The 27090-nt window shown below is 40.1% G+C and overlaps 1 protein-coding gene across 3 annotated transcripts; it reads left to right on the forward strand.

The window, feature by feature from the left end:
• Positions 1-826: 826 nt before the first annotated feature.
• On the forward strand, positions 827-21366 carry LOC146673322 (protein NLRC3-like). 3 transcript variants are annotated; one of them, XM_085401682.1, is made up of 9 exons: positions 827-991; positions 5781-5911; positions 5990-6109; positions 14045-14123; positions 14245-14446; positions 14627-16418; positions 16514-16669; positions 19507-19553; positions 19727-21366. In XM_085401682.1, the coding sequence occupies exons 2-9, from the start codon at positions 5823-5825 to the stop codon at positions 20275-20277; spliced, it is 3036 nt and encodes a 1011-aa protein (XP_085257808.1). In that variant the 5' UTR covers positions 827-991; positions 5781-5822; the 3' UTR covers positions 20278-21366. The 3 variants fall into 3 exon arrangements, with proteins under 3 accessions (XP_085257808.1, XP_085257810.1, XP_085257811.1); XM_085401684.1 differs by lacking the exon at positions 827-991 and adding an exon at positions 6270-6336; XM_085401685.1 differs by lacking the exons at positions 827-991; positions 5781-5911 and adding an exon at positions 6270-6336 and having other exon boundaries at positions 5918-6109.
• Positions 21367-27090: the final 5724 nt, after the last annotated feature.

Below are 27090 nucleotides of genomic sequence, written 5' to 3' on the forward strand. Positions count from 1 at the left end.
CTTTTAGATTTAAACATGTTTCAGGTAACTTCACTCCATCTCATCCGTCTGTGGATCAACATACTTCAAAGTCCTCCTAGAACAGTGCTCTTATTGTGAAAATCAGCATCATCTACTCCAGGGGTCCCCAATCCCAGTCCACGAGGGCCGGTGTCCCTGCAGGTTTTAGATCTCACCCTGGGTCAACACACCTGAATTGCATGATTAGTTCATTACCAGGCCTCTGGAGAACTTCAAGACATGTTGAGAAGGTAATTTATCCATTTAAATCAGCTGTGATGGATCAAGGACACATCTAAACCCTGCAGGGACACTCAGGGACTGAGAGTGGGGACCCCTTATCTACTCTCTCCTCTTGTTTCCATTAGAAGTGGAGCTCTGACTCATTCAAAGTAGCAGTTCATCTTTTTCTAAGTACCAAAGTCAGCAAGTCTGGACCTGTATACTTGAACAAGTTCACGCAGGACTCCTGAGAGCTGGATTCAGCTCATCTTGACACCTCTTCATGACCTATAGAACTGTCTGTGATAGAAATGTCTGATTATCTGATTGGAGGAGAAATAAAAAGTATTTCACAGTCTAAAAATATATGAACTGAAGTGAATTTAATTCAGAAACTTTTAAAATCCTCTAAATGTTTCTCTCAGGCTGTGAAAACTTTATCTATACTCTGTTACAGTCCTGTACAAATGATAAAGACTTTAATCATTTTGTTGATAAAAAAAAGTAATTTAAAAAAGTGATAAACAAAAAGTCATTTTATTATTTTAATAAATCCTGAATCTGCTCCGAGACAAAAATAAAAACGTGGTGTGATGTTACAGTCATTTAAAAAAGTGCTCTTGTTGTGAAAATCGGTCTTTTTCACCCTCCCCACCTGCCCTTAGCTAGAGGTGGAGTCCCGCCTCCTTCCAGAGAGAAGCTCACCTGTGTGTCTGTGTTTAGTGTCCAGGTGTGCCGTGGAGCTTATTTTTGTGTGTTTGAAGAAACTGTAAGTTTGCTTTGTTTCCTCCTTTGCCCTCATTTAACAGTTTGTCTTTAGGAACTTTGCTGTTTGTTCAGCTCATGTTTGATTTCTTCACAAAACAAACTGTTTTTATTTCCGGTTTCTCAGATAAAGTCAGTGTGTAATGCTTTCTCGAGGAATAGTGTGTCTGCCATTTTATCGATGTGTGTGATCTGGGAATCAGACTAAACACACTGAATGTCTCCACAGAGCCGCTGGAGAAACTCTGAGCTCTGTGTTTAATAGTTACAGCAACAGCAGAAGATGGAGAGCAGATTTTGTAAATGATTATTTTGTATAGATGTGTCCTAGAGGTTCTAGTTCTTAGTTCTGTTCTGTCTTAAAAATACCACGCCACAAATGTTGGCTCTGCTGCCAACAGGAAGAAGTTTTTAGAGTTCACTAAAACTAGATCTCAAAATACAGAAAAACCTAAATTATTGATAAGGATCAATGAAAAACGTCAACAACAAATTTCTTGTTAATGCTTTTTAGTTTGATTAGGAAAAAAGGATAAAAATGTCTTATTGTCCTTTTACACATTTATTAAGATGTTGGATTTCTCCAAGACTGTGAGTCACTGCTTTCAAAGAGGCCTGTATTTATTATAAAAACCTGCATTAATTTAAATCAGTGGTCTCAAACTCAAATGAGCCGCGGGCCACTTCTGGCACCGTCACCTCGTTGGAGGGCCACTTTAGTGTCCAAAGAAACCAAACACGAAAACACCCACTAATGTTTCCTAAAATGTAGTGTTTTGTTTGTTTTATTTAATTCCAAATATTGTGTAACAAGACAAAATTGGAAACATGAACGCAATTTTTTCTCACTCTTAACTACTGAAGCCTTTCATTTTCATTTGTCATATGCAAGTTAGCGCAGGGTCAACATTGCAATGAAATGTATTTGACGAGCAGAAGACAGTCACTCCGCAGTGTAGTACAGTAGTTTCATTGAACTACCAAATAAACAGCTCTTTCTGGCCAGACACGTGGAAGCACTTTTGTTACATTTATGTTTGTATTTAACAAAATAAAAATGCAGGCATAAGAGACATTAAACATAGTTTTCGACTGAAAGTGAAAATTGTTTTCTTTCCAAATAAATCTCTCACTGAATTAACATCAACATGTTTGCACTCTCTTGTTACCTCGGCCAGGTCCGCGGCTCCGAACGGTGGTAAGGCCGGCTAATACTTAGGGTTCTGTGTCGGGCTTGTAGCCGGGAACAAGCTTTACTGTCTGGGTCAACTTTGCTAGCAAGAGACAGAGAGAGGCGTTGAAAGGCTGCTCCAGCAGAACTTTATTGTTTCGGAGGAAAACACGAACACAGTGTACAGTTGAGTCTTAATAGCTTACTTTAAACTGGGCTCATCAGGCACGCTTCTGGGCTGCAGTGGTTATTTTTAAATTTACATGCTTCCAGCTCCCGTTTCTGCTCAGTAGCACCTCAGACTTTTCGACTTTACTTTTCCTTCCTCCCTCACGCTCACACACACAGTGGGAGGGGCGGTCCCACACGTTCTCCCTGCAGCGCCCATGAGGCTACAGTCTTAAAGGGCCACACCTGTAACACTCTGCCATCATATTAAATCATTTTTTGTATAATAATTTAAAAAAACTATGTCTTCACATTAATATGCAAGTAGAGGTGACGTGGGCCGCAAATGGCCACGTGTTTGAGACCCCTGATCTAAATCAGTCCAGCCTCTAAAATAAACCCTAATTACATAATAAATGAAAAATAAAATCTAAACTGAAAGAAGCAATCTCACTCTGGAAACTAACTGAATTAAAAAAAACAAAACAAATAAAAGCTAATTAGAAATGACCAGTGTTGGGTAAGTTACTTTAAATTAGTAACTTAGTTACTTTTGATAGAAGTAACTAGTAATGTAACTTCAGTTACTTGTTACTTTCAGAGTAACTAGTTACTAGGGAAAGTAACTTTGGTTTTACTCAGAATTCTCTTGTTAATGTGTTGCTTCCATAACTTTGCCAGTCTTCTAGCTTGCTTACTTGCCACAGTGCACTGTGCCACCTACCAATAGACAGGAAAAGATAATGTGCATATTTCCACGAGAGAAATCCCACGCCTGGACCGTCGTTGACCGACGCCATGATTCCAGCCTACGTCACAGCATCACGTGCGCTTTTTATATCCAACACAAAAACTGCAGTCATGGTGCTTTCGATTGTACTCAGAACTCTGAAATTCTGCCTTCTGAATAGGAAGATGTAGGCAACACTAGACTGCAGATGAGCTGCATACAGGGCTGGACTGGGACAGAAAATTGGCCCGGGCATTTTGACTAGAGACTGGCCCACCATTATAGGAAAAATCATAAAGCCTTTGAATGAAAATAAACACTGTTGTGACAGTGATGTACACTGTTCTGATGGTATATATGCATCAATCTATCAATCGTTTGTTGTGATATTCAGATAATTATTCTTTAAAAGCTAGACATTTTAAATGAGAATAAGAAAGAAAAGTATTTCTTTGTGCCCCCTTTCCCCGTTAATGCCCTACATGGCCTCCTGGCAACACTTTGCTAGATCCGCCCCTGCACAGTTACCAGCTGTCAGCTACCTAAAAAAGGATCCTGGTGTTATCTGTCTCTCAGAAACAGTTCATAACTTCCCTTCAACTCATTCCTGTCACCTAAAAGGTAAACCTGTTTCTCCATCACCTGTTCAGCTCTGATGATTCAGTAAGGACATCTCCTGGTTTCATCTTCATGTTTCCCTCTCACAAAATATCAAAACGATATCATGACCAGAAGCTTTTACAGCTGTGGCTCCAGCAAACATCAGCTGATACTAGGAATTAATATTAAATAAATTCTAACAACAGCTGATCAAGCTTAAACGTGCTGCTGTTGTTCAACGCGACCTCCGCTGGTTTCCTCTTTCTGGCACAAAGCGGGCGATAAACAAGCAAGAGAGAAAAGCCGATCATTGATCAGTTTCATGATTGTGGTAGCAAAAGGAGAGGGAGGGGAATGAGAGAAGAAGAGACAGCTGACAGCGTAAAGACAGAATAACTCCAGCTTTGTGTCTTTTTTCTATTCTAGCTGAAGTACGGGGCAAACTGTGTTCCTTTTCAGCTCAATACGAAACGCATAATATTTTGTCTGAATACGCGAGGATTCGGTTTTTTACGGGACGGTTGGCAACTCTAATAACTAACCTTATAAATAAAATAAAGTTCAACATCAGTAACATCATAGCACCCACCCAGCAGTATAAACTCCGTCATGCTAGCTAGCACACAGTACAAGTTATTGTAACTGACTGTAAAAAGTCAGCACAATCAAAACAAACTCCACCTAAACTTGGTTTTTATCTGACCCAGATAGACTGCAGGTCATAACTTGTTACCTGAAGTTCAGTTCACCTGATACTCGGACCGGCGGCTGCCTTGGGTCTCTCCTTCTCCACCTCCCTTTTCCCTCATCCACCTGCTGGCTTCCACCACTTGCTAATTTTACTGAATCTATAAAAGCTCCGCCATAACCACTACAAAACAATTTAGTTATTTTTACACATCTGCCAGCATCTGTCCAATCCGCCACCTTTCACTGTTTACATCGTTACGGGAAAAAAGACAACAAAGAAAAAAAAAATGGCCCATAAAAACAAAAAATTCGGGTGTATCGGGCAAATGCCAGCTATGTTATAAGATGTGGATTAAGATCTTTTGATCAACGGTATCAAAGGAAAGCTAAGGTCCAATAGAACAATCAGTCACCCAGGAGATTGCTTAAAGATTCCATAATTATGGGGTTTGGAAGATTATGGTTATATTGAAGGGAGTTATATTTCCTCTGATATTCAAGTCTCTTCTGAAGAGGGACTCTCTTCTGGAAAAAAAAAAAAAAAAAAAGAAGTGCCCAATTTTCTTTTTCTCCCCATGGCCCTAATCCAAAGAAAGATGTAGTAATAAGACATAAAACAGAAATTTGACCTGGCAGTGATGATATGTGTGCACTTCCTAGAAACATTGTAAGGCGTGATGAAAAAACGAAATTTAATAATGAAATAATATATTTGGCATATATGGCAATAAGTAAATTCCATATATTAAAGTACTGAGTGCAAAGTAAACTAAAATGAAGCAACTAGTGGTGATGTGTAGAGCTCACCATGTATAGCTTAACATCAGAGTAGTATTTTAAAAATATGTTTTAAAAAATGTTGATATGAAAAAAACCCATAATTACTTGCACACTAATATAGTGTAGTTATATATAATAATGCCAAATAACAGTTATGGATTTCTGTTAATAAACAGTCATGATCTAAGTCAAAGCACAGATGTCAGTCTCTCTCTCTCTGTGTCCAAAGTGTTTGATCTTAGCTGTCCATCTGATATATCTGATTGTAGGTGGCTGTACTTCAGGCGGTGGAGTGGGTCACCTGCTAGGTTTGGGGTTTGATGCCAAACTCCATGTTGTCTTCTGATGCATCAATCAGAGTGTGAATGCGAGAAGCGATAGAAGCACTAAAAACTTTAGAGCGTTTGTATGAATGGGTGTGATTGGGTGATTGTGCAAGTTGAATAAAGTGCTTTGAGTGCTCAGTAAGAGTAGAAAAGTGCTATATAAGAACCAGTCCATTTACCATATACTCATTTCTAATTGTGTCCCTCTTGGTCACCCCAATGAAAATCTTAGCATCTTTAACTCTGCTATTTGCTGATATTTGGACAGCACATATGATGGAAAGTAGGATTTTGATGTGCACATGAATGATTTGTGTTTTCTCTGCAGGTTAAGGTAGAAGGTGTGTGATGTGGATGTGAATTCAGAAGCATGGATCAGTGTAAGGACAGAAAGGAGGGAGTCCCTCCCTCTAAAACTACTCTGCGTGGGGAACATGCAAGCCAGACCAAAGCTCAGAGGTGAGATCTCTAACTGTCCATGACGATTCTCCATGTCACAGCTCAGCACTCACATCACTGATCCGTCAATGTTCACAGGAAGAAACGACGAACTAAACATAAATCTGAACCTGAACCCAGCTGTGAGTCCTTAAAGAGTGACTGGTCTAAAGGAGAACCGGTTAATTTTAAGGTCCATGTTCCATCTGCTACAGAGAGGTGAGCTGTTAGTAACATGAGCTGATTTCACTGCCTGATGTTGTTAGATATACTGTAAAGTGCAGTCTGTCAGGGTGAATTGTTAGATGTTTGTCATTTTTATGTTTATCATTTGTACATTGTTTTAACTCTGATGAAACTCCACTGTCCTTCCCCCCAGATTCTCGAGGTTCTAGGTGGAGGGCTGTAGTCTTTTATCACAGACACATCCTTGTGCTTCTTTTGATGTAAGCTTCCTGCGTTTACGACCCTTTGGTCAGCAGGAGGTCTGACACACACACACACACACACACACACACACACACACACACACACACACACACACACACACACACATTCTCACATAACACACACACACAGTGCCTTGTCTTTTGTAACCAAGGGGGGTTACGTGGGGAAGGTATGTGTTGTAAACTATTGTTTATTGTGTGAACGTTGTCAATAAAAGGGAGCGAGAGGGGGCCGTAGGGGGGGTCATTTGTGATGAGCTAGGATACCGAAGACACCTCCCTTGCAAGTAAAAAAGATCGATCGCTGTTGCCTTGTTTTTCTTTCACGGGAATAAGTTCTGGGATCAGCGGGGTCTGACTTTAGACCCAACATAGTCATTCCCTCAATCACATTTACACTGTCTCTTCAAGTGGACATGAAACACTGCATGCATAAAGGCTAATATACATCATGGAGCTCTGCTCTAAAACACAGTGGTAGATTTAACTCTTTAGCTTTAGAGCATGTTTAGTGCCATCTTGTCCCAAATGTAACATCCCAAAGTTGGAATGTTGGCTTCTGCTAATGGACATGCATTACTTTAGTGTTGCTAAATAGTGACAGAATTAATAACTCAGAAGAATATACACCAAAACTACAAACCAATCTAAGGGGATCACTGTTTTACTGGCCCTGGCTGCAACAATAACTTTAAGTTAAAAACAACGATATATGTGTCACTTTCATTAGTTTTTCACTTAGTTATTGGTTCTGTTAGTACTTAGCTAACATACAGTTATGTAAATCTGTTGGCAGCAACAAACCTAGTGACATGTTCTGTTACAATATGGCACTTAACTAAACTAATTACCCTAATTCCTGGTACAAACACATTCACAAAACGATCTCTAAACCAGCTCTTAAAAAACATATAAAGCAAACAAGAAGATTCAATAATCTTCTTGTTTATTTACACCTTCCATTGCTTTCGAATGTGTAAATAAAGATTCAGAACACAGGAGGTAAAATTTAAAGGTGGATTGTCAGGTTTTATTTACAATGGGTTTTTTTCCCAACTGACTGCGCCTTCTGCTTCCCAGGCCGCATTGCGACCACAGATTACCCCTCCAAAATATGATACAGATGCTGACTTTATAGAATTTTATTTTTAACTAAATCACTCTCTTTTTTTTTAACATGAATTATTACAGATGAAATATGACTTTTTTTTAATCACTAAATTATTATGAACCATTTTTAGCCTTTTACTTGGGACAGAACAAGCCCCGCTTGGCATTATTGATGCCATTCCTACTTTTTATCAGTCACTTCAGTTTCTAAGAGCATAACAACATCTGAAATGGAAGGGAAGTAAGTCTTTGAGACTCCCTGGGATGATGTCCTTAATTCGACCTTTCTGACTTTCCTGTTGCTGCTTGGAAAGGTGGCTGGTCATTGTCCATCCGTTTCTGGGTGCTTGATTTTGTTTCAACAACACAATGTCTCCTGGCTGAATATTGTCACTTGCCCCTGGACTGGAGGGTGCTAAGATATTTTTTTCTCCAGCAACTCCAGAATCCATTGGCGAGTGCCTGCACTGCTTTTCATCGGTTATTTAGCAAGTCTTTTCCACAAAAGTCTCCCGGTGGAGAAGGAACGTGCTGATTTTTGGGTTAGTCATTCAATGTCATTGGAAACAGCAGGAATGGTGAGGAAGGGTCCATTAGGCCATTAGGGTACAAAGCACCTCTTGTGTCAGATGGGTGTGTTTGTTTTACAAGAGCATAGAATCCAATAATTGCTGAGTTACCCCAAACATCCTTTCCTAGACACCCCCCATGTGGGAGGCATGTCGGTAGTTGAACTCCCATCTGCAACCACTGGCATGAAGACAATTGACATCCCAAGCCCCACGCTTGCTGCAATGAAGTTTGTGCCCCTGACTGATCGCATTTGTGGATCGGACATTCCGTTTTTTGAGTCTCTAGTTTTCCTCTGAGTTTCTTGCATGTTACACAGCGGTGGATAATGGACGGGACCAGTCTTTTGCAGTCTACGATCCACAGTCGAGCTTGCCTAACCACACTTCTGCCTTGATGCACAACCTTAGCATGATAGAGCAGGACAAGCAACTTTTTGTGATGCTTGGGAGAATGTTGGATTCTTTAATGATGTCTCCAATGAAGCATGCTGTAGGTGACCTCTAACTTTGATGAGACCTTCAACCATTTAGGGGTCCTTTTGAACAGACTGGAAAACGAGGTTACTTGCGGCTTCCATCTCCTCTGGAGTGCATGGTTTTCTGCATTTATGCCACCTCCTACATCACATGTGTCAAAGTCAAGGCCCGCGGGCCACATCCGGCCCGGCGTACATTTATATGCGGCCCGCGAGATCATTTTATATATATTTATTATTATTGTTATGCATGGCCCTGCGATATGAGGTGCTAATAACACACAAACTACAGATCTCATAATGCAGCGCTGCAGCCTCCTTGCCGAACGCTAGGCTACCTGGGAACATTCCTGCGTCAATCAAGTCAAACTTCTGTTAGCTAGCCCCTCACAATGGCAAAGGGAAAAGTTGATTCTGAAAACAGAGCCTTTCAGCACCGGCAGAGGGAGGATGAATATATGTTTACAAACATTGTTGGTAAACCCGTATCTTATTTGTGGAGCTAATGTGGCTGTAATTAAGGGATTTAATTTAAGACGGCACTACGAGTCAAAACATAAGCTGAAAAACCGAAATGCAGAAACTACAGAAAGTAGAAGAGCTGAAGGAGAATCTGACATTTCAGCAGATGTTTTTCACCAGAGCAAAATCACAAAGTGAAGCTGTTGTGAAAGTTTTATTGTAGCAGAGGAGCCAAATCAGCCCGGTACCACTCTGAAGAGCTGCATGATGAAGGTGTGCGACGTCTTGTGTCCAGACAAAACGCAGATTTTGGCAAATGTGAGCCTGAGCAGAAATACGATTGCTGATCGGGTTGGTGAGATGGCCACTGATTTAAGAACACAGTTGTGTGAAAAAAGCAAAAACTTTATTGCGTACTCTCTTGCTGTGGATGAAAGTATAGACATGATGGACATTGCACAGCTGACCATCTTCATCCATGGAGTGTAAATATTGGAAATTAAATCGATGCACGGGACAACGACAGCAAAAGACATTTTTGAAAACGTATTTCAAAGTGTAACTGACATGAAACTGCCCTGGGACAACAGATGGAGCGCTGGTGTTGTGCAGGATGTAGGATCTAGTAAAGACGCAGGAGGAGAACTGCAGCGTGAGTTAACAGCATATCACTGCATCATCCACCAGGAAAGGCTGTGTGGTAAAGTCCTAAAAATGGAGCATGTAATGATCACCGTGACGTAGACTGTACATTTTTTCTGAGCTAAAAGTTTAAATCACCATCAATTTCAATCTTTTATGTGGGAAATAGATTCAGAGTTTACCGACATTCCTCATCATACAGAGGTCCGTTGGCTGAGTTGGGATAAAAGTTCTCAATAGAGTTTTTGAGCTCAGCAAGGAAATCTGTCAGTTCATGATCAGTTGGCATGTATGATGCGGTGAAGGCATTTCAAGTGAAGCTGTCACAAATGCACCAGTGCAACCTGCCTCACTTTCCCTGTTGCCAAGTAATGTTGAGCAAAGTCGGCGCACTTTGCTCCGTCTACATGCGGCTCAAACTATGTATATGCTTTCATTTATTTTTTCTGGGGTTTTTGGCAGCATGTTCATATTTCTAACTTGCATAATTTTGACAGGTCATATTTTTATGAGGAGCAAAATATTTAAAGTTAAAGTTTATTTTTTTAAGTGTATTTATTCTGGAATAATATTCCTGTCTGTTTTTATTCATATTTATGTTTAAAAAACATTGTTTTAGTGTGTTAAAAAAATGTTTATCTTATTTGGCCCGTGACCTAAAGTGTGCCTTGGATTTTGGCCCCCCGTGCAACTGAGTTTGACACCCCTGTCCTACATGAATCATTTGGCGAGTTGCTTGATAAGTGAGAATGAACTTGGTGAATAAAGAAGGCAATAGCATGTACCAGTGAAGTCCAGTTTGAGAGCCACTGGAAGCGGTTTGGTGTGAGTACAGATGGGGAGGAAGTTGGTCCAGATTTCCTTGGAGTGAATAAAGTCGTCTTTGTTGTCAGTTCAACTTGAGGTGTTCCATCTTCAGCCATATGTGACCTTAGCTGGGTTTGATACAGAGGCGGAGCCAGACATTTGAAACACCCGGGGCTTAGCCCAAAGAGTAGTATGCATGTGGGATTTTTTTTTTTTTTTTTGGGGGGGGGGGGGGGGGGTGTAGAAATGACTGAAAGATTAATAGGCTCTGTTCAAAAAAGAATGACTTCATATAGGGAAAAATATATATCACATGTGCAGGACACCTTAAACTAGTTTTTTAATTAAGCAGCAAGGCAGAACAAGGTCAGGGCTGTATCAAGACACGAGGACTAAACCCCAATTCAACCAGACCCAGAACTGATCCAGAATTAAAACAGGACTACAACAGTTCAAAATCAGGACTACTGAAGACTTAACCAAGACAGAACCAGAATCAGAACTAGATGATAGCACTAAAAATCATCATAGACCTGCACTACACTTATTTTTTTAATTCTACCAAAGTCCACTATTTAGATTGAGAAAAGTTTATATAATTATTTAGCCTTGTTGTGCAAACAAGCCTGCAGAACTTAATAAATACAGAATTTGAAAAATAACAAACCTAAAAAGAAACACTAGGTACGAGATACATGAGGACCTATGATACGGTGATACTTTTGGTAAACAACCATTTGACTAACATGTGTGTCTCACCTGCTCTTGTTCATCTGTTCTGTCCTCGTTCTCCTCTCTCCCTCTTTGTGCTGACAATCATCAAATATACAGTTGAAACCAGATATTTACTCTTCAGATAAAAACACTTTTTTAATTGTAACATCAAATCAGACTAAATGTTTATTTTTTTAGATTGATAAATATAAAAACATATTTGTTAACTTTAAGAGTAAAGAGAGAAACTATCTGTATTTCTTAATTGCAAATGGCACCAAATTGTATTCAAACTTGAGCCACATTTATGGAGCTCCACAGTTCTTTTCCTGGTGTTTTGGTTGATATCTCTTGATTTTTCCATGTCAAAGAAACAGGCTCTGTGTTTTGCCTTATATGCATCCACAGGTGTGCCACCAATTTACTCACATGGACTCTACTAACCTATCAGAAGCTTCTTCAGCTCAGAATGGAATCGTCTGGAGTTTTCTTATTAATTAACAATAAATTTAGTGTACATGTACTCCTAAATTTGATGAAAGTGATAAAAATAGCTCTGTCTCTCTTTATTCTGAAATTTAACTAATTCAAAATATATTTCAATATTTATCTAAAACAAAAATTTACTCTAAATTGATGTTGTACAGTAAAAATGTTTTATGTTTTCTCCCTAAAGTGTATGTAAATATCTGGTTACAAATGTGAATATCCTGCTGTGTACTGAAATCCCTCTTATTTTGCATAGAAATATACTGAACAACATACAAAGCATAATATATAAAATAACATTTACCTGAGTTTTTTCTTTGAAAGAACCCTCTAATGTCCATTCTTATATTTCAGTGCATTACTGAAACCGATTTAGTCGGGGAGGGTAAGAACTGAAAATATGAAATAAACACACGTAAGCTAAGACTCTCTAAAAAAAATAGCATTTGTTCAGCTTTTCATTTTGCCATTTGTTGATTCACTTGAAGAGCAAGTAACGTAATATTGGTCAAGTGATCAGTTTCATATCAATCTTTCGTGATGCACCGTCATATTTACATTATTTGTACGGTACGAATGATTTGCTTTGGTACCTGGTCAAACTTAAGCTCTCCTTAGTATGGCTGGCTCCGTCTCTCCAACAGCGCACTCACGGGCAGCAGCTGCCCCGCCCCCTCGCTCAGTCGCTTAGTGCCTGAGCTTGGATCATACCAATATCAGGGGGGGATTCACGCACAGTCGTAAATTCCCACAGTGTGCACTATGTGCTTCGAATATTGTGTGTACTTTTTGTTTTATACAGTTGTCAGCCAGGCATCTAACTATGAAAAAATTACACTCCAAAATACCCCAGGCTTCTGACAAAACAACCCGGGCTTAAGCCCCGTAAGCCACCCCCCCGCTCCGCCCCTGGTTTGATATTGTACATACTTTATAGTTCTCTGTCTGTCAACTTGTGATGGGACTGAAACTTTACGCTTTCTCCCTTTTGTTGCTCAACAGCTACAGCAGCTTCTAGAACCTCTGCTTTTGCCGTAGAGGCTGCAGCTTTTTTTCTATTCCCAACATCTGGAAATCCAGTTCTAGATTTGCTTATTGCTTTTGAATTTCCAATGGTCTCTTACTATATTGCATAAAATCCTGAAAAAATAACATCTTATATTATAAACAAAAACTGTGTTTAGTATGGAAATCAGTCCTCTCTCCTCCTGCAGAGAGGTAATGTGTGTGTAAATGTTGTTGTGACTCAGGGTTTGAGAATAAATTGTCCATCATGTTTAATGTCAGCTCAGCTTTTTTTCGCACGTGTGTGTGTGTGTGTGTGTGTGTGTGTGTGTGTGTGTGTGTGTGTGTGTTAGAGTGTTTCCACAATCACATCAGTCAGAGTGTAAAGAATGGATGTTGTAGGAAGTGTTTGTGTAGTGAAGAGGCTGAGTGTCTGCAGGACTCCAGCTGCTCCAGCAGGTGTCTCCTTTGTGGTTTGATTCAAACACAGCGTAGAGGGGAACTTACACTCAGGTGTTTCAGGTGTTGCTGGATGGGGGAGGACAAATAGTTTAGTGAGCGTGACTCCATGTGAGCGCTGCTTTGATGTCCGGATGGAATTTACTTTTTTTTCTAGACAGAGAACTAGTTTTCATAACTGGTGATATGTGTTTTTAATTCAATTCAGTTTTATTTATATATTGTATATATATTATATATTTATGCCAAATCACAACAACAGTCACCTCAATGCACTTTATACTGTAGGGTAGACCCTACAATAATACATTTTTGTCTGTTGTCTTTTTAAGTGAACATTTATCCGTAAATTGAGAAGTATGATGAACAGTACAAGATTGAACTCCAGTTTAAGTAAACTGTGTACTAACAGGGAACAGGAATAACCAGCGAGTGGCAGAGAGCTGATGACAGGAGGAAGGAAGACATGAAAGAAAACCAGCTTTCAAAGTAAAACAGGAAATAAATAAATGAACCTTTCACTGACCCAGGGAGAAAAACAACTGAACAGAGTGCCACATAAAAGCAGAACACGGTGAATTTACTAACACAAACATTTGAGACAGGGAGCACTGATGGATTAAACATGAAAGAAATGAACTCAAAATAGGAAGTTAAGTTTAATGAAAACCATCACCAGCAAAGCAACCTCATCACACACCAAAAACTCCACAGAATTTCCGAGAGAAAAAAAGAACAAGACCTTAAAAAACATAACAAACCTAAAGTTAAAATAATAGAATCATGATAAAATGAAAAAAACAAGTTCTAAATGCACAGGAATCTTAATGAAAATGAAAAATGATGACTTATTTTATGTATACTGATGGGATACACTGCACACCAAAAGCATCTTCGTGTACTTTAATTTATGTGTGTCTTTCTGTGAATAGAATCAATGTGATCTAACCCTTTATGATTCCTCCACAGAGTGGACCAGGAGAGCTCAGAGGTTCCCAGTGGTCAGTCTGCCCAGCAGCATCAAACACAACTTGACTCCATATTTATGGTCTGTACATGTACAACAACTACTTGTACATGTATTCTGTTGCTCTTTATAGAGCAGTGGATTGTCAATATGTCCAACATGGATCTGATGTTTGGGTCATTCATAAAGTATTCTGTTCCAGATGCTGGAGGACAAAATCATCACTTTTGTGAAGAACGAGCTGAAAAAGATGCAAAAGGTTCTGAGTCCAGATTACCCAGAATGTTTAGAGAGTCAGAGGAAGGATGATGAACAGAGGAGCAGCAGAGAGGCATTTGTGAAGATCACAGTGGACTTCATGAGGAGAATGAAGCAGGAGGATCTGGCTGACCGTCTGCAGAGCAGTAAGAGGATTTCTAAATGATTTTAACTGCTGAATAAATGGGACATTGAGTAATGCCATAACAGAAGGACTGATACATGTGTTCAATGACTCACCTTTTAGTAAATTAAGATTGAATTTGCATTTAATAAAACATGAATTTATATTATACATGTTCTTCTTTCTTTTCCTTCCCATTCAGAACAGCTTTCTGGTATTGGTCAACATAAACTTAAATCTACTCTGAAGAAGAAGTTCCATACTGTGTTTGAGGGGATTGCTAAAGCAGGAAACCCAACCCTTCTGAATCAGATCTACACAGAGCTCTACATCACAGAGGGAGGGACTGCAGAGGTCAATGATGAACATGAGGTCAGACAGATTGAAACAGCATCCAGGAAACCAGACAGACCAGAAATGATGATCAAACAAGAAGACATCTTTAAAGCTTCACCTGGAAGAGAAGAACCAATCAGAACAGTGCTGACAAAGGGAGTGGCTGGCATTGGGAAAACAGTCTTAACACAGAAATACAGCCTGGACTGGGCTGAAGACAAAGCCAACCAGGACATCCAGTTCATATTTCCATTCACTTTCAGAGAGCTGAATGTGCTGAAAGAGGAAAAGTTCAGCTTGGTGGAACTTGTTCATCACTTCTTTACTGAAACCGAAGAAGCAGGAATCTGCAGCTTTGAAGACTTCCAGGTTCTGTTCATCTTTGATGGTCTGGATGAGTGTCGACTTCCTCTGGACTTCCACAAAACTACAATCTTGACTGACCCTACAATGTCCACCTCAGTGGATGTGCTGCTGATAAACCTCATCAAGGGGAAACTGCTTCCCTCTGCTCGCCTCTGGGTAACCACACGACCTGCAGCAGCCAGTCAGATCCCTCCTGACTGTGTTGGCATGGTGACAGAGATCAGAGGGTTCACCGACCCACAGAAAGAGGAGTATTTCAGGAAGAGATTTGGAGATGAGGAGCAGGCCAGCAGGATCATCACCCACATCAAGACATCACGAAGCCTCCACATCATGTGTCACATCCCAGTCTTCTGCTGGATCACTGCTACAGTTCTGGAGGATGTGCTGAAAACCAGAGAGGGAGCAGAGCTGCCCAACACCCTGACTGAGATGTACATCCACTTCCTGGTGTTTCAGGCCAAAGTGAAGAAGGTCAAGTATGATGGAGGAGCTGAGACAGAAACACACTGGAGTTCAGAGAGCAGGAAGATGATTGAGTCTCTGGGAAAACTGGCTTTTGATCAGCTGCAGGAAGGAAACCTGATCTTCTATGAATCAGACCTGACAGAGTGTGACATCGATATCAGAGCAGCCTCAGTGTACTCAGGAGTGTTCACACAGATTGTTAAAGAGGAGAAAGGACTGTACCAGTACAAGGTGTTCTGCTTCATCCATCTGAGTGTTCAGGAGTTTCTAGCTGCTCTTCATGTCCATCTGACCTTCATCAAGTCTGGACGCAATCTGCTGGAACAAACAACCTCCTGGTGGCCAACTTTAAGTAAACCAGGCCTACCATCTCTCCACCAGAGTGCTGTGAACAAGGCCTTACAGAGTCCAAATGGACACCTGGACTTGTTCCTCCGCTTCCTCCTGGGTCTTTCACTGCAGACCAATCAGACTTTCATACAAGGTCTGCTGACACAGACAGGAAGTAGTTCACAGACCAATGAGGAAACAGTCCAGTACATCAAGAAGATGATCAGTGAGAATCTGTCTGCAGAGAAGAGCATCAATCTCTTCCACTGTCTGAATGAACTGAATGATCGTTCTTTAGTGGAGGATATCCAGCAGTCCCTGAAATCAGGAAGTCTCTCCACAGATAAACTGTCTTCTGCTCAGTGGTCAGCTCTGGCCTTCATCTTGCTGTCACCAGCAAAAGATCTGGATGTGTTTGACCTGGCGAAATACTCTGCTTCAGAGGAGGCTCTTCTGCATCTCCTGCCAGTGGTCAAAGCCTCCAACAAAGCTCTGTAAGCTATGTGTCAGTGTAGTGAAAGCTTGTTACCTGTGTGTTGAGAAGTGACAAAAAGTAATTTTCTCTTGTTTGCTCTCATTGTGTTTTCAGACTGCGTGATTGTAACCTCTCAGAGAGAGGCTGTAAAGCTCTGTCCTCAGCTCTCACCTCCCCATCCTGTAACCTGAGAGAGCTGGACCTGAGTAACAACAACTTGAATGATACAGGACTAAATATGCTGAAGAGTTCAAACTCTACAATTATCAGGTCAGATCAAGTGATGCTTTTATTCTTTTAGAAAATGAGCAATAAGATCATTTCTTGCAGTCACACAAAATTATTCATTTATTGGCATTTTTAACATATTTTAGCTTTTTAAAAGTTTTTTTTAAATTATTGTCTTTCATTTTTTAGGCACATCATTGATTATAGTATCCAACAACACTGAAAATGTTGATCAAATATAACCATAACATCAGATACATATATTAGCAAAGTGTTGGGCAACACCGCTCTGACTAGTGGTAAAAGTATGACATTAAGAACACTACATATGCAAATTATCAAAACATATCAGGTGGTTTGGAAACAAATGTTTTTTAGGTGACTGTTGTTGTGACGCTATATCAGCCTCTGCTATAAAAAAAATTTTATTTCATTTTTTTTGTAGTTGTTTGCATTTTGTGGGTTAACATGTTTTGTTAAACTGCAAATAATAACTAAAAGGTAAATCTATTAATATTAATTAAAATTATTATAGTAGAAGTAGTAAATGATGTCCATTGAGTATAGAGTTTCTTGTATTCAGTTCAGGCAGTAAGGCCAGGTCTGCCTGGCATACGGCTCTATGAGGCACTGATACTATGACTTTCTGGTCTTATGTGTGTGTTGACTCAAGTGCCTACTCAGCTTGGTGGTAATGATACCTGAAAGGGGCTTTTATGCCATGGACAGGTAGTTGATTGGCATTTGTTTAATGGTGGTTTGCCCTTTGGGATCCTTCATGATCAGGCTTCTTCTGGTCTGTGTTGGCTATTCTGGATGGGAATGGTAAATGACCTGTATTTTTATAGCGCTTTACTAGTTCATCTTATCAATGAAGTAGAGTTTCTGAGCAAATATTGATGTCTATGTTGTTGTTGGACCTCAACTACTCAGGATGATTTTTAATGAATTTTTGAAAATTTCCATAATTGTAGTGTATTGGCTGTATTGCATTGAATACAAGTACCCTTTAATTTCTGAGGAATTTTACAGTAAATCTGGATGAAACTTGGCACACAGGTACAGTAGGTGTCCCGGAGAAGGGATCTGTTGAAAGTTGGACCTCAACTACTCAGGATGATTTTTAATGAATTTTTGAAATAGACATAAATGGTAAATGGCCTGTATTTATATAGCGCTTTACTAGTCCCTAAGGACCCAAGAGCGCTTTACACATCCAGTCATCCACCCATTCACACACACATTCACACACACTGGTGATGGCAAGCTACATAGTAACAGCTTCTGGATAAAACAAACACATGTTAGTAATATTTAACGTGTAACATAAAAACATTAAAAAAGACTTGCTGTATTTGACCCTATCGCAGACATACACTGGTGATCTACAGCTATATAAATGGTCTCCTTCCTGTCATGTACCACAATTACAAACCAAAATAATCACTCAGAAATAATGTTTTTGTCTTGTTTTTTGGTTTTTATTATGTTCATCAAAGTCAGAATTATGCATACAGGGTCTTTATCATTGCATGGACTTAGAGCTCCTGTTTAATCCCAATGTCTCCTGTACATTACAGTCTGAAACGTCTTTATTAACTGAACTTTGTTGTTGGTGTGTTTTCCTGTTCTGATAGTCATAATTCCAGCTGCTAGGGTGTAGTGTGCAAAAGACTTTGATGTGGATTAGAGGAAGAGTACAGAGGACAAAGGTGGGATCAAGAATCCAACACAGCAGTAAAGGACAGAAACAACATTCGGGCAGCTTAAAAGAAGACACAATATAAAAAAGCTTAGCAGTGGTGAGAAAATTAAAGGGACATACTAGCAGGAATACTGCAGCACTTTATGAACTTATGAGCTACAAATTGTGTGGAGTACAGATAAGAACATGAATGGAGTCAGGAAACAGCAGCAGGATCGTGTATTGGGTCAAGGAGCTACTGTAAGTGCAGAGGAGTGCCTGCCACTCACAGGAGTTGCTATAGCAACCGGCCCTCACAGCTGTTCATCTGCAGTTCATGCTACAACCACATCCTGATGTCTTAGCATAGGCACACTTAAAATTTCTTCAGAAAGCTTCGCTGTCTAGTTATTTTTGAACATTGTATGAAAGCCAACAGCACTCAGTTTAATATTTATTGTCCTCTTTTGATGGAATAGAATAAATATTGTAAAATGAATGATTTCCTGTTTCTCTTTGAGTTGTCAGTAATGTGACAGTAACTCAGAATGGACGTAATCTTAATGACAAATACATGTTCAGACTTTCAGAGGACAGAACGAGACTGAAAGGTGACTCAGTGAAGTCAGCTGACAGCAGAACGATTCATTGCACTAACATGATGATCAGAGTGTTTACTGAGGAAATACACTGATCCTTTAATAGATTCTACATAAAATATATTCAAAAACAAACATATGGTCCACTCTATATGTGACAGAGGCAGAAATTTCTCTGTGTGCATGTGGAGAAATCTGCTGTTAAATCAGAACATGAGCAGGTTTCAGGCGGCATTAAAACATATGAAAACAACACTGCACTCACTCAGAGGTCAGAGGTCATGCGCAGTAACTAAACTGACACCAATTGGAGAAAAACAGCTGGCAGCAAAGGCAGGGAGGTGTCTTTTCCAGCTAAACAGAAGAGGAATAAAAAGATAATGAAGGTCAGTTTGAATCACTCATAATTCATTCAATACAGTGGTGTGCTGACAGATCCTGGATCAGTCTAAATCATCAGCAATTTGATCCACATATGGATTGAAGTGTATTTGTGAAAATGTTGGACTGTTTCCTCATCAGTGTCTAACAGTATGTGTATGAGAGCCATGTGTGCATGCTGACTGTGCTGGTCTGACCCTCCCTCCTTCTTTCAGGGAGGGGCCTGCTGGAGTCCGATGGTTGAGACCAGGTCTGAGGAAGTGTAAGTGTGTTTTTAATGTGATTGATGAAAACAAAGCAGCACACATTCAGCCATCTTCAAACTGTCACATCACTCATTCACATCTCATGTCAGGAGTCATCAACAAAGTGTCAATCAATGAACAGATGATGGATCAATAACTGCAGCTGGATTGTGTTTGTTCTCTCCATCAGATTCCTGTCAACTCACAATCGACACAAACACAGTACACACAAACCTCCAACTGTCTGACAACAACAGGAAGGTGACACGTGTGGAGGAGGTTCAGTCATATCCTGATCATCCAGATAGATTTGATGTTCATCCTCAGCTGCTGTGTACAAATGGTCTGACTGGCCGCTGTTACTGGGAGGTCGAGTGGAGAGGAAGGGTTGATATTTCAGTGAGTTACAGAGGAATCAGAAGGAAAGGAAACAGTACTGAATGTATGTTTGGATTTAATGATCAGTCCTGGAGTCTGTGCTGCTCTGAAGATGGTCCTCAAATTGCCAAACACAATCGTATGGAAACATCCATCATCTCCTCCTCCTCCGTCTCTAACAGAGTAGCAGTGTATGTGGACTGTCCTGCTGGCACTCTGTCTTTCTACAGAGTCTCCTCTGACATTCTGATTGAGCTCCACACCTTCAAAACCAAATTCACTGAACCTCTTTATCCTGGATTTACACTCCAGGCTTCTTTAAAGGGATCAGAAGTTCAATATGGTTCAGTGCGTCTGTGGTGAGTTGAGTGTAAAGAGTTTCCTCTTGTTAGAGAAACGCTCTGACTGTTGAACAGATAGTTGAGTGTGTACGTCTCTTTCACCCAGAAACATGTTTTCAGATTCATGGATTCAGTCAGATGATGTTTTAAATGATTCCTTGTAAACTTCTTCCTCTTCAGTCCTTTAAAGATGGAAGCTACGATTATTCCAGGATCCACATGTTGTTTTTTTCTATTTTTCCCATTTAAAGCTTCACAGTGAATATAATTATTGTTATATATAATAGTGAATGATAGCTTAAGATTTTAGATGTGTAGACAGTGTAGAAGCTTCAAAGTGAAGAAACACTAAGTCTGATGATAAAATGGGCGCTTAGGACCACTTGAGACAAAACAATATCTGGCATCTTAATCAGGGTTTCATTTAACAGTCATTAAGACAACCGGCTATTAGGTGAGAGGTAAGAGAATAGCAAAAATCATGTAGTACATGTGTAGTAGAGTAGGAGACTTCGCTTTGTAGGTGCTGCTCCCCTGGATTGGATGAAGCTGAGTGCTGAGAGGCTGGGACCAGCCGAAGTACCAACAAAGGGAGAATAAAGTGAAAACAATGATTCTCATCAGTTTTCACCAGTCAGATGTGTTTCTCTGCAGCTCTGTTCACAACCAGCCCCTCTGCATTTTCAACAAGTCTGAGCTCTTTAAAATTAATCCAAATGTTTGATTTCTTTCTTAATGTGATTTTCCAAACTCTCCACGCGCTCTTACTGTTTCACTCATTTGAAAATGTTTCAGCCATTTAAGCTGAAAATAGTGGCTCAATTGTTTTTTTTGTTTTTTTTTTATTGCAGTTATAACCAGAATATGATTGTATTGAGGGATCAAAGTGCTTGTGTCTTATCTAATATGCAGCAAACGCTTCAATCCTAGTCTTATGTTTTTCCCATGTTGAACAACAACATGGTGCAGGGTGTTGGTAACAGTTTGGATATAAAACTCGTAGAAACATGTAAATATGTGTGTAGCACAGAGCACTGCATATGTTGTCTATCACTGTTGTCCATCTAGTTGGCATGAAATCAAAATAAAATAATAAAAAACTTATAAGAAGCTGAACGTTAAATATCGTGGATGTTTATTTTGTTTAGCACTTGCAGCTGATCTCGGGTCATTTTTTTCAAACATCCCTGCTGTTCCCTATATGTCCTGTAGGGGGCCTCAGTGTGTTTCTCATTGCGCCCAGTCAGCGGATGTCCTCCAGCAGAGCAGCAGTTCCCTGATCTTTCATGGCTTCCTGTGATGTTAGTAAAATGTCCACAAAAAGCGGACAAAGCAGTGATTTGCAGTCACTTATGTTCACATTCAAGGTAAAATCCTACAGAGAAGACAGATCAAACTCTGAAACTGGAAACGTTCCTGTTTTTAAACACACATTTGAAATTTGATGGCAGTGAGACGTTTGAAACGAGCAGAGAAACTGGAAAAGTTGCTGAGGTGTCACAAACAGCTCACAGCCAGTGAGCTCTGCTCTCTGTAGCCTCCTTCAGGCTGTTTCACCTTTCATCTGTCAAATCAAAATGTTAACAGAGTCAAATTTAGTTTGAAAGTCAAAACAAAGAAATACCAAATTTACATTTTAATGAATGAAATGACTTAAAGTCTTTTAACTTTTTTCTTCTTTATACTTTTTTTTGACAAACAAAACATCAAACAAGTTCAGCCACTGCTGAACTGTGGTTATATTTTGTATGCAGGCAAAAGAAGTCCAATGTCCAAAAAAGTTGCATTTTATAGGTTATATAAGGTTAGGTCCAGTTCAGCAAGCAATGAAAAAGATCCATTTTTGTTGCTTCCTGCTGCTTCTTCTGATCTTATTTAAAATGTAGTAAAAATGGGAGATGAAAAAGTGTCAGTGAAAAACAATTATTTACTAAACACACGTAAATCTAATATTTTATGTTCAAATAAACATGAAAAATAGGCTAACCTCATCGAAGAAAACTATGAGGAAGGAGAGAAGGACAGGGGACTGATGGAAGGAAGCAGGATTGAAGGAGGTGAGAGTAAGGAAAATAAATGATAAAAGGAAAGGGGAGAACAGGAAGTAAAAAAAAAAGAAAAAGAAAGAAAGGGAGGACAGAGGAGACGATAATTGAGTAAAGGAGAAAATAAAGGCTTTCAGGAGGTAGGAAGGAGGTGGTTCCTCTCCATGAAAGGATGGCGAGGGCTTTCAGACGTTCCGGTCCTTCATCTCACAGGAATGTCTGCTTCTCGTTAAGGTGGAGAAACACCTCTGAGAGTCAGCCGCTGTAATGGGAGTGACGATAAGGATGTCCAATAGTCTCAGAGGAAGTCTAAGACTGGAGGTGGTCCTGCTGTAGAACAGCTTGGTATCAAACCAGTGCTCCCAGCAGCCCTCGAACTGGAGCCTGTCATAGAGGAATGGAAAAATAAGCGTCATGGTAGAAAATCATCGTTCCATGTTTGGATAATTAATTTCACTCACAAAACTACATTTTCAACAACAGAGTCTGAATTCTGTTCAGGTGTTGTACGGGTGGTTTCAGCTTTGTTCTCAGTCTTTACTGCATCAATCAAATAATAATTGTCTTCACTCTGCTGACCCCTGACAAGAGATATAACCCCCATTATGAACACCTTCTACAGAAGCACCATTGAGCGTATCCTCACCAGCTGCATCACTGTGTGGTATGACTCCTGCACTGGGTCCTGCAGGAAAAAATGAAAACGGGTAGTGAGAGCAGCAGAGAGGATTGTGGGTACCTCTCTTGCCTCCCTCCCCAGGAGATCTACTGCACCTGCCTCATCCGGAAGGTCCTCTCCATTACAGGTGACTCCACTCATCCCTTCAACAGCTTCTTCAGTTTGCTGCCATCAGGAAGGATACTGAAGAGCCTCCGGGCCAGAACCCACAGACTGAGAGACAGCTTCGTCCATCAGGCTGTCAGGATGCTGACTATCTCTGAATCGAGAAGGGGGGCCTAAGGGTACATCTTTTGCCATCTTACAATGCTGTGAATGCGAATGATACCAGTTTTGTTTGCGAGAAGCTGCAGAGAAGCGTGTAAGACTGCAACTCTGCTTCCTGGTCCCAACTCTGGATAGTCATATTTTGGGGGGTTAAATAAATTTGTCCATATTTCTAGAAATGAGAGCTGCTCCATCCAAAGTGGGATGGATGCCGTCTCTCCTAACAAGACCAGGTTTCCTCCAGAAGGTTTGCCAATTATCTATGAAGCCCACATCGTTTCTGGGACACCACTCAGACAGCCAGCAATTTAAGGAGAACATGCGGCTAAACATGTCACTCCTGGTCTGATTGGGGAGGGGACCAGAGAAAACTACAGAGTCCGACATTGTTTTGGCAAAGTTGCACACCGATTCAATATTGATTTTAGTGACCTCTGATGGTGTAAATCGAGCAGATATTTGGAGTTTACACAGCACCATTCCTGCATGTGACCCAGAAAGAGTAATATTTCAAACTCCGCCACTCTGTGCTCCTCCACTACTGCCTCGTTTGAGTTTTGGACGAAATGGATTCTGGGATATCATATTTCGTCATTTCGAGCTGATTGGAGACCAAAACAGCCAATCAGATTTTTTTGCATCCAAGTCTGTGATTGGCTGGTTTTGTGGCACAAATATAACGGTGAAGAGAAAGAGTTGAACTCGCACGGGCAGAAATGTTGAGCGCGCGAGCAACACATTGCGAGTGAGCGCAAATGCAAAAACTTGAGCGAGAGGGGCTGCTGTTGTGTGTGTGTGGATAATAGCAAACAGTGAAATACATTTTTTGCACGCAGCAATGAATTTTGTTCACTCAAATTTTGCTTTTATTCGCTCAAAATAAATTTCTCCTCAAAATGCAACACTTGCACCTGCAAAATCTTTTTACGTGCTCTCATTTTTTTTTTTTTTTTTTTTTTACATGCGCTCAGAATAGTGGCACAAAAATAACGCCATAATGGTCTAGTCATCTGATAGGTGAGCCACAGTCTTGTTTAGCCTACCTGTACTCTAAACAGGTACAAAGAATGGTTTTATCAACCCTTACAAATCCTCTACGGCAGTGGTTCCCAAACTTTTTTTTGCTAGGCCCCTATTTGTTTTCCAAGATAAATGTTTTGTGCGTTTGTCTTTTAACCACACACCCATATATAGCCACGCAGTTACTGTCCCTCTATTTAGAAAGGCAGAGGAGTCACAGTGTAATTATTTTATGTGTAGTTGTTTTTTTCCTGTGTAATAATATTCAACATTGCTATCAATACATTTTTCAAAAAATGCCTCTCTGTGGAAACTGGTTTAAAAACATAAAAAAAACGCAGCCCCCCTGCAATGACTCTGTGCCCCCTTAGGGGGCGGGCCCCACACTTTTGGAAGGTCTGTGATAACTGATGATGGAGAAGACATGAAAAACAAATCAGCTCTACGGGGGTGAATTTCAGCTTCTTTCCTCATGACGGAGGTTTCTGTTTCCAAGATACAAAGAGTTATAAAAACAGCTTTGTCCCTGTTGCTGTCACTGAATTAAATAAGAACTGTTTTTGTTTTTGATTTGAGACGTTAAATTACTGTAACGCTTCCAGCTCTTCATAAATCACAGACGCTCAGAAAGGTTTGCTTTTCACGGTTTATTCCTGCAGAAGACATAAAACACACTCAACAGGTGTCTTCTGATGGTACCAGCAATTGTAGCTCCTACAATGTAAAACAACATCAGAAAAAGCACAGAAAAACAGTAAATCCAAACACATTTCCTGCTATGCGCAGCAACCACTAGGGGGCTGACAAAAGCTTACTGCCAAAGAGCATAAATACGGCAGAAACACTGTTTAACAGCAACCCGCCTTTGTTTCGGTTACACAGAAACTTTTTAATATCAATATGAACCTGTATACATCAACATGTACAACTTATGTAACAACATTCACACCAGAAACCATAAAAATGCCAGAGCCTTTCATTACAGAACTTGCCCTCACAGTGCAAACGCGCGCTGTGAGGAGCGGAAGCCTTAGCAGCTTCTAAACGCTAGAGTGAGATCCGGTTTCTGGGTTTTCAAAATAAAATACAACCAAAAAAAGGACAAAATCTACTAAAATTCAGTTGTATCGAAGAAGAAATGCTCAACTATGTAGCACTCGATACGCGCTTCCAAGGGTGTAGATTTGGTTTTGGCGTTGGTGGGGATGGATGATTCAACCACCAAACCCTGCCCGTTTCTTTTTTTTCCCCTTTTTGTTTTTGCAGGAGAAACATACTTGCCTACATGTGCTATTCTACATGCTTTAAAACCATTTAAAACTACAATTCATAATTTTATATGTGAATTGTATAATGTTAAATTACTTAAGTATTTTAAACTTTAGTTTACTTCAGCCATATTCCATATAAATCAGGTATCATACAAAAATAAAAATAGAGTCATGACAATAAAAGAATATGACTTTAAGGACTTAACAACATTACTTCAGTTACACCAACATCTCTGACACATTAGCACTAAGGGAACACTGAATGACCTGGTGGTTTATGTCCATAAAACTACTCATCTAAGATTACCACAAAGTAAAAGATCTCTCTGCAAAATTATGCAACATTTTAGGCACTACTGCCCCGATCAACTCAGTGAGCTGGGATTTTATATTCTATACATGAACTACTGTTACAGCAACAGACATGAACCACTGGTGTCCCACACAACAACTCAATGTGAAGCAGCCAAACACATGTCTGCTCCTCTCGTTAACTGAGATAAACTGCTGGCATATTTGTTTTACATCTATACTGTCCAGTCTCTCCTGGTGGACACACAGCAGCATTGTTTAATCTCATTTGAGTCATTGTTGACCTTAGTCATGTTTTTAGTCTTCTGAGGGCACTGAAGCTTCTTTCAGCCTCAGTACCTGCGTTTTATCCTCAGATTAAAATTATTATTATGTGCTTGATGTGCCTCACCTTTGGCCCTGGCTCCTCCCCTCTGACTGCACTAGGACATATTGCCACCTGATAAAATGACACATTGATTCGTGCCATATAAAAGTGAGACGTGTCGATTCAGATTCTTTGTCAAACATACACTAATGAATCAATTTACATCAGCAGCTTAACAATTGTCGTGATAATAAATACTAGTTAATCTATAGCACCAACTCATCAGTCAGTCACTGTGACCTCGCCTCTCCACCTCTGTCTGAGCTACAACATGGCAGAGCTGCCTCTGTCACCTGATAAATAACAGTGAGACATTCCACATACATGCAGTCACACATGTGCTTCAAATACAGTCATGAACCAACAAGTCATCATCCAGTTTCACCTGTGATCTTGTGTCACCATTACTCTCTGAGCTTTGTGTTGGTTCTTCTGTCACCTGATAAATAGGACAAACATGACAATAAGAATAAAATGTGGAGCTGCTTCAGTGTTTCTGTCACTTTGTGCAGATTTTGACTCATCAGTAATGTTTGTAGGTTGAGTGCATTTTTAAAACAAGTTGTGCAAACTGTACTAGGAGGTGGATATTTGCAAAATCATGACTATTCATGACTATGACCTATGAATATGTCAGTGCCATTGGGATGAAATTATTGTGTCACCAACATTTTAACGTTAGACATATAATTCTAACAGCCTCTGTAAACTAATATCCTGGCTCGCTCGAGGCTGCAGTTTTCTCTGACAGTTTCAATCAAAATTAGAAATGCTGCTCTGAGACTGAGAGAACTAATAGTGCTGCCGGTGTTCCAGATCTACTGGCGTTTAGATCAACTGGCGTTGGTCGAACAGATGTGTGGCAGTCTTGCGT

This window comes from Rhamphochromis longiceps, linkage group LG3, assembly GCF_057381845.1.
Source record: "Rhamphochromis longiceps isolate RC_006_pf linkage group LG3, R_longiceps_female_GT1.1, whole genome shotgun sequence".
Taxonomy (NCBI): domain Eukaryota; kingdom Metazoa; phylum Chordata; class Actinopteri; order Cichliformes; family Cichlidae; genus Rhamphochromis; species Rhamphochromis longiceps.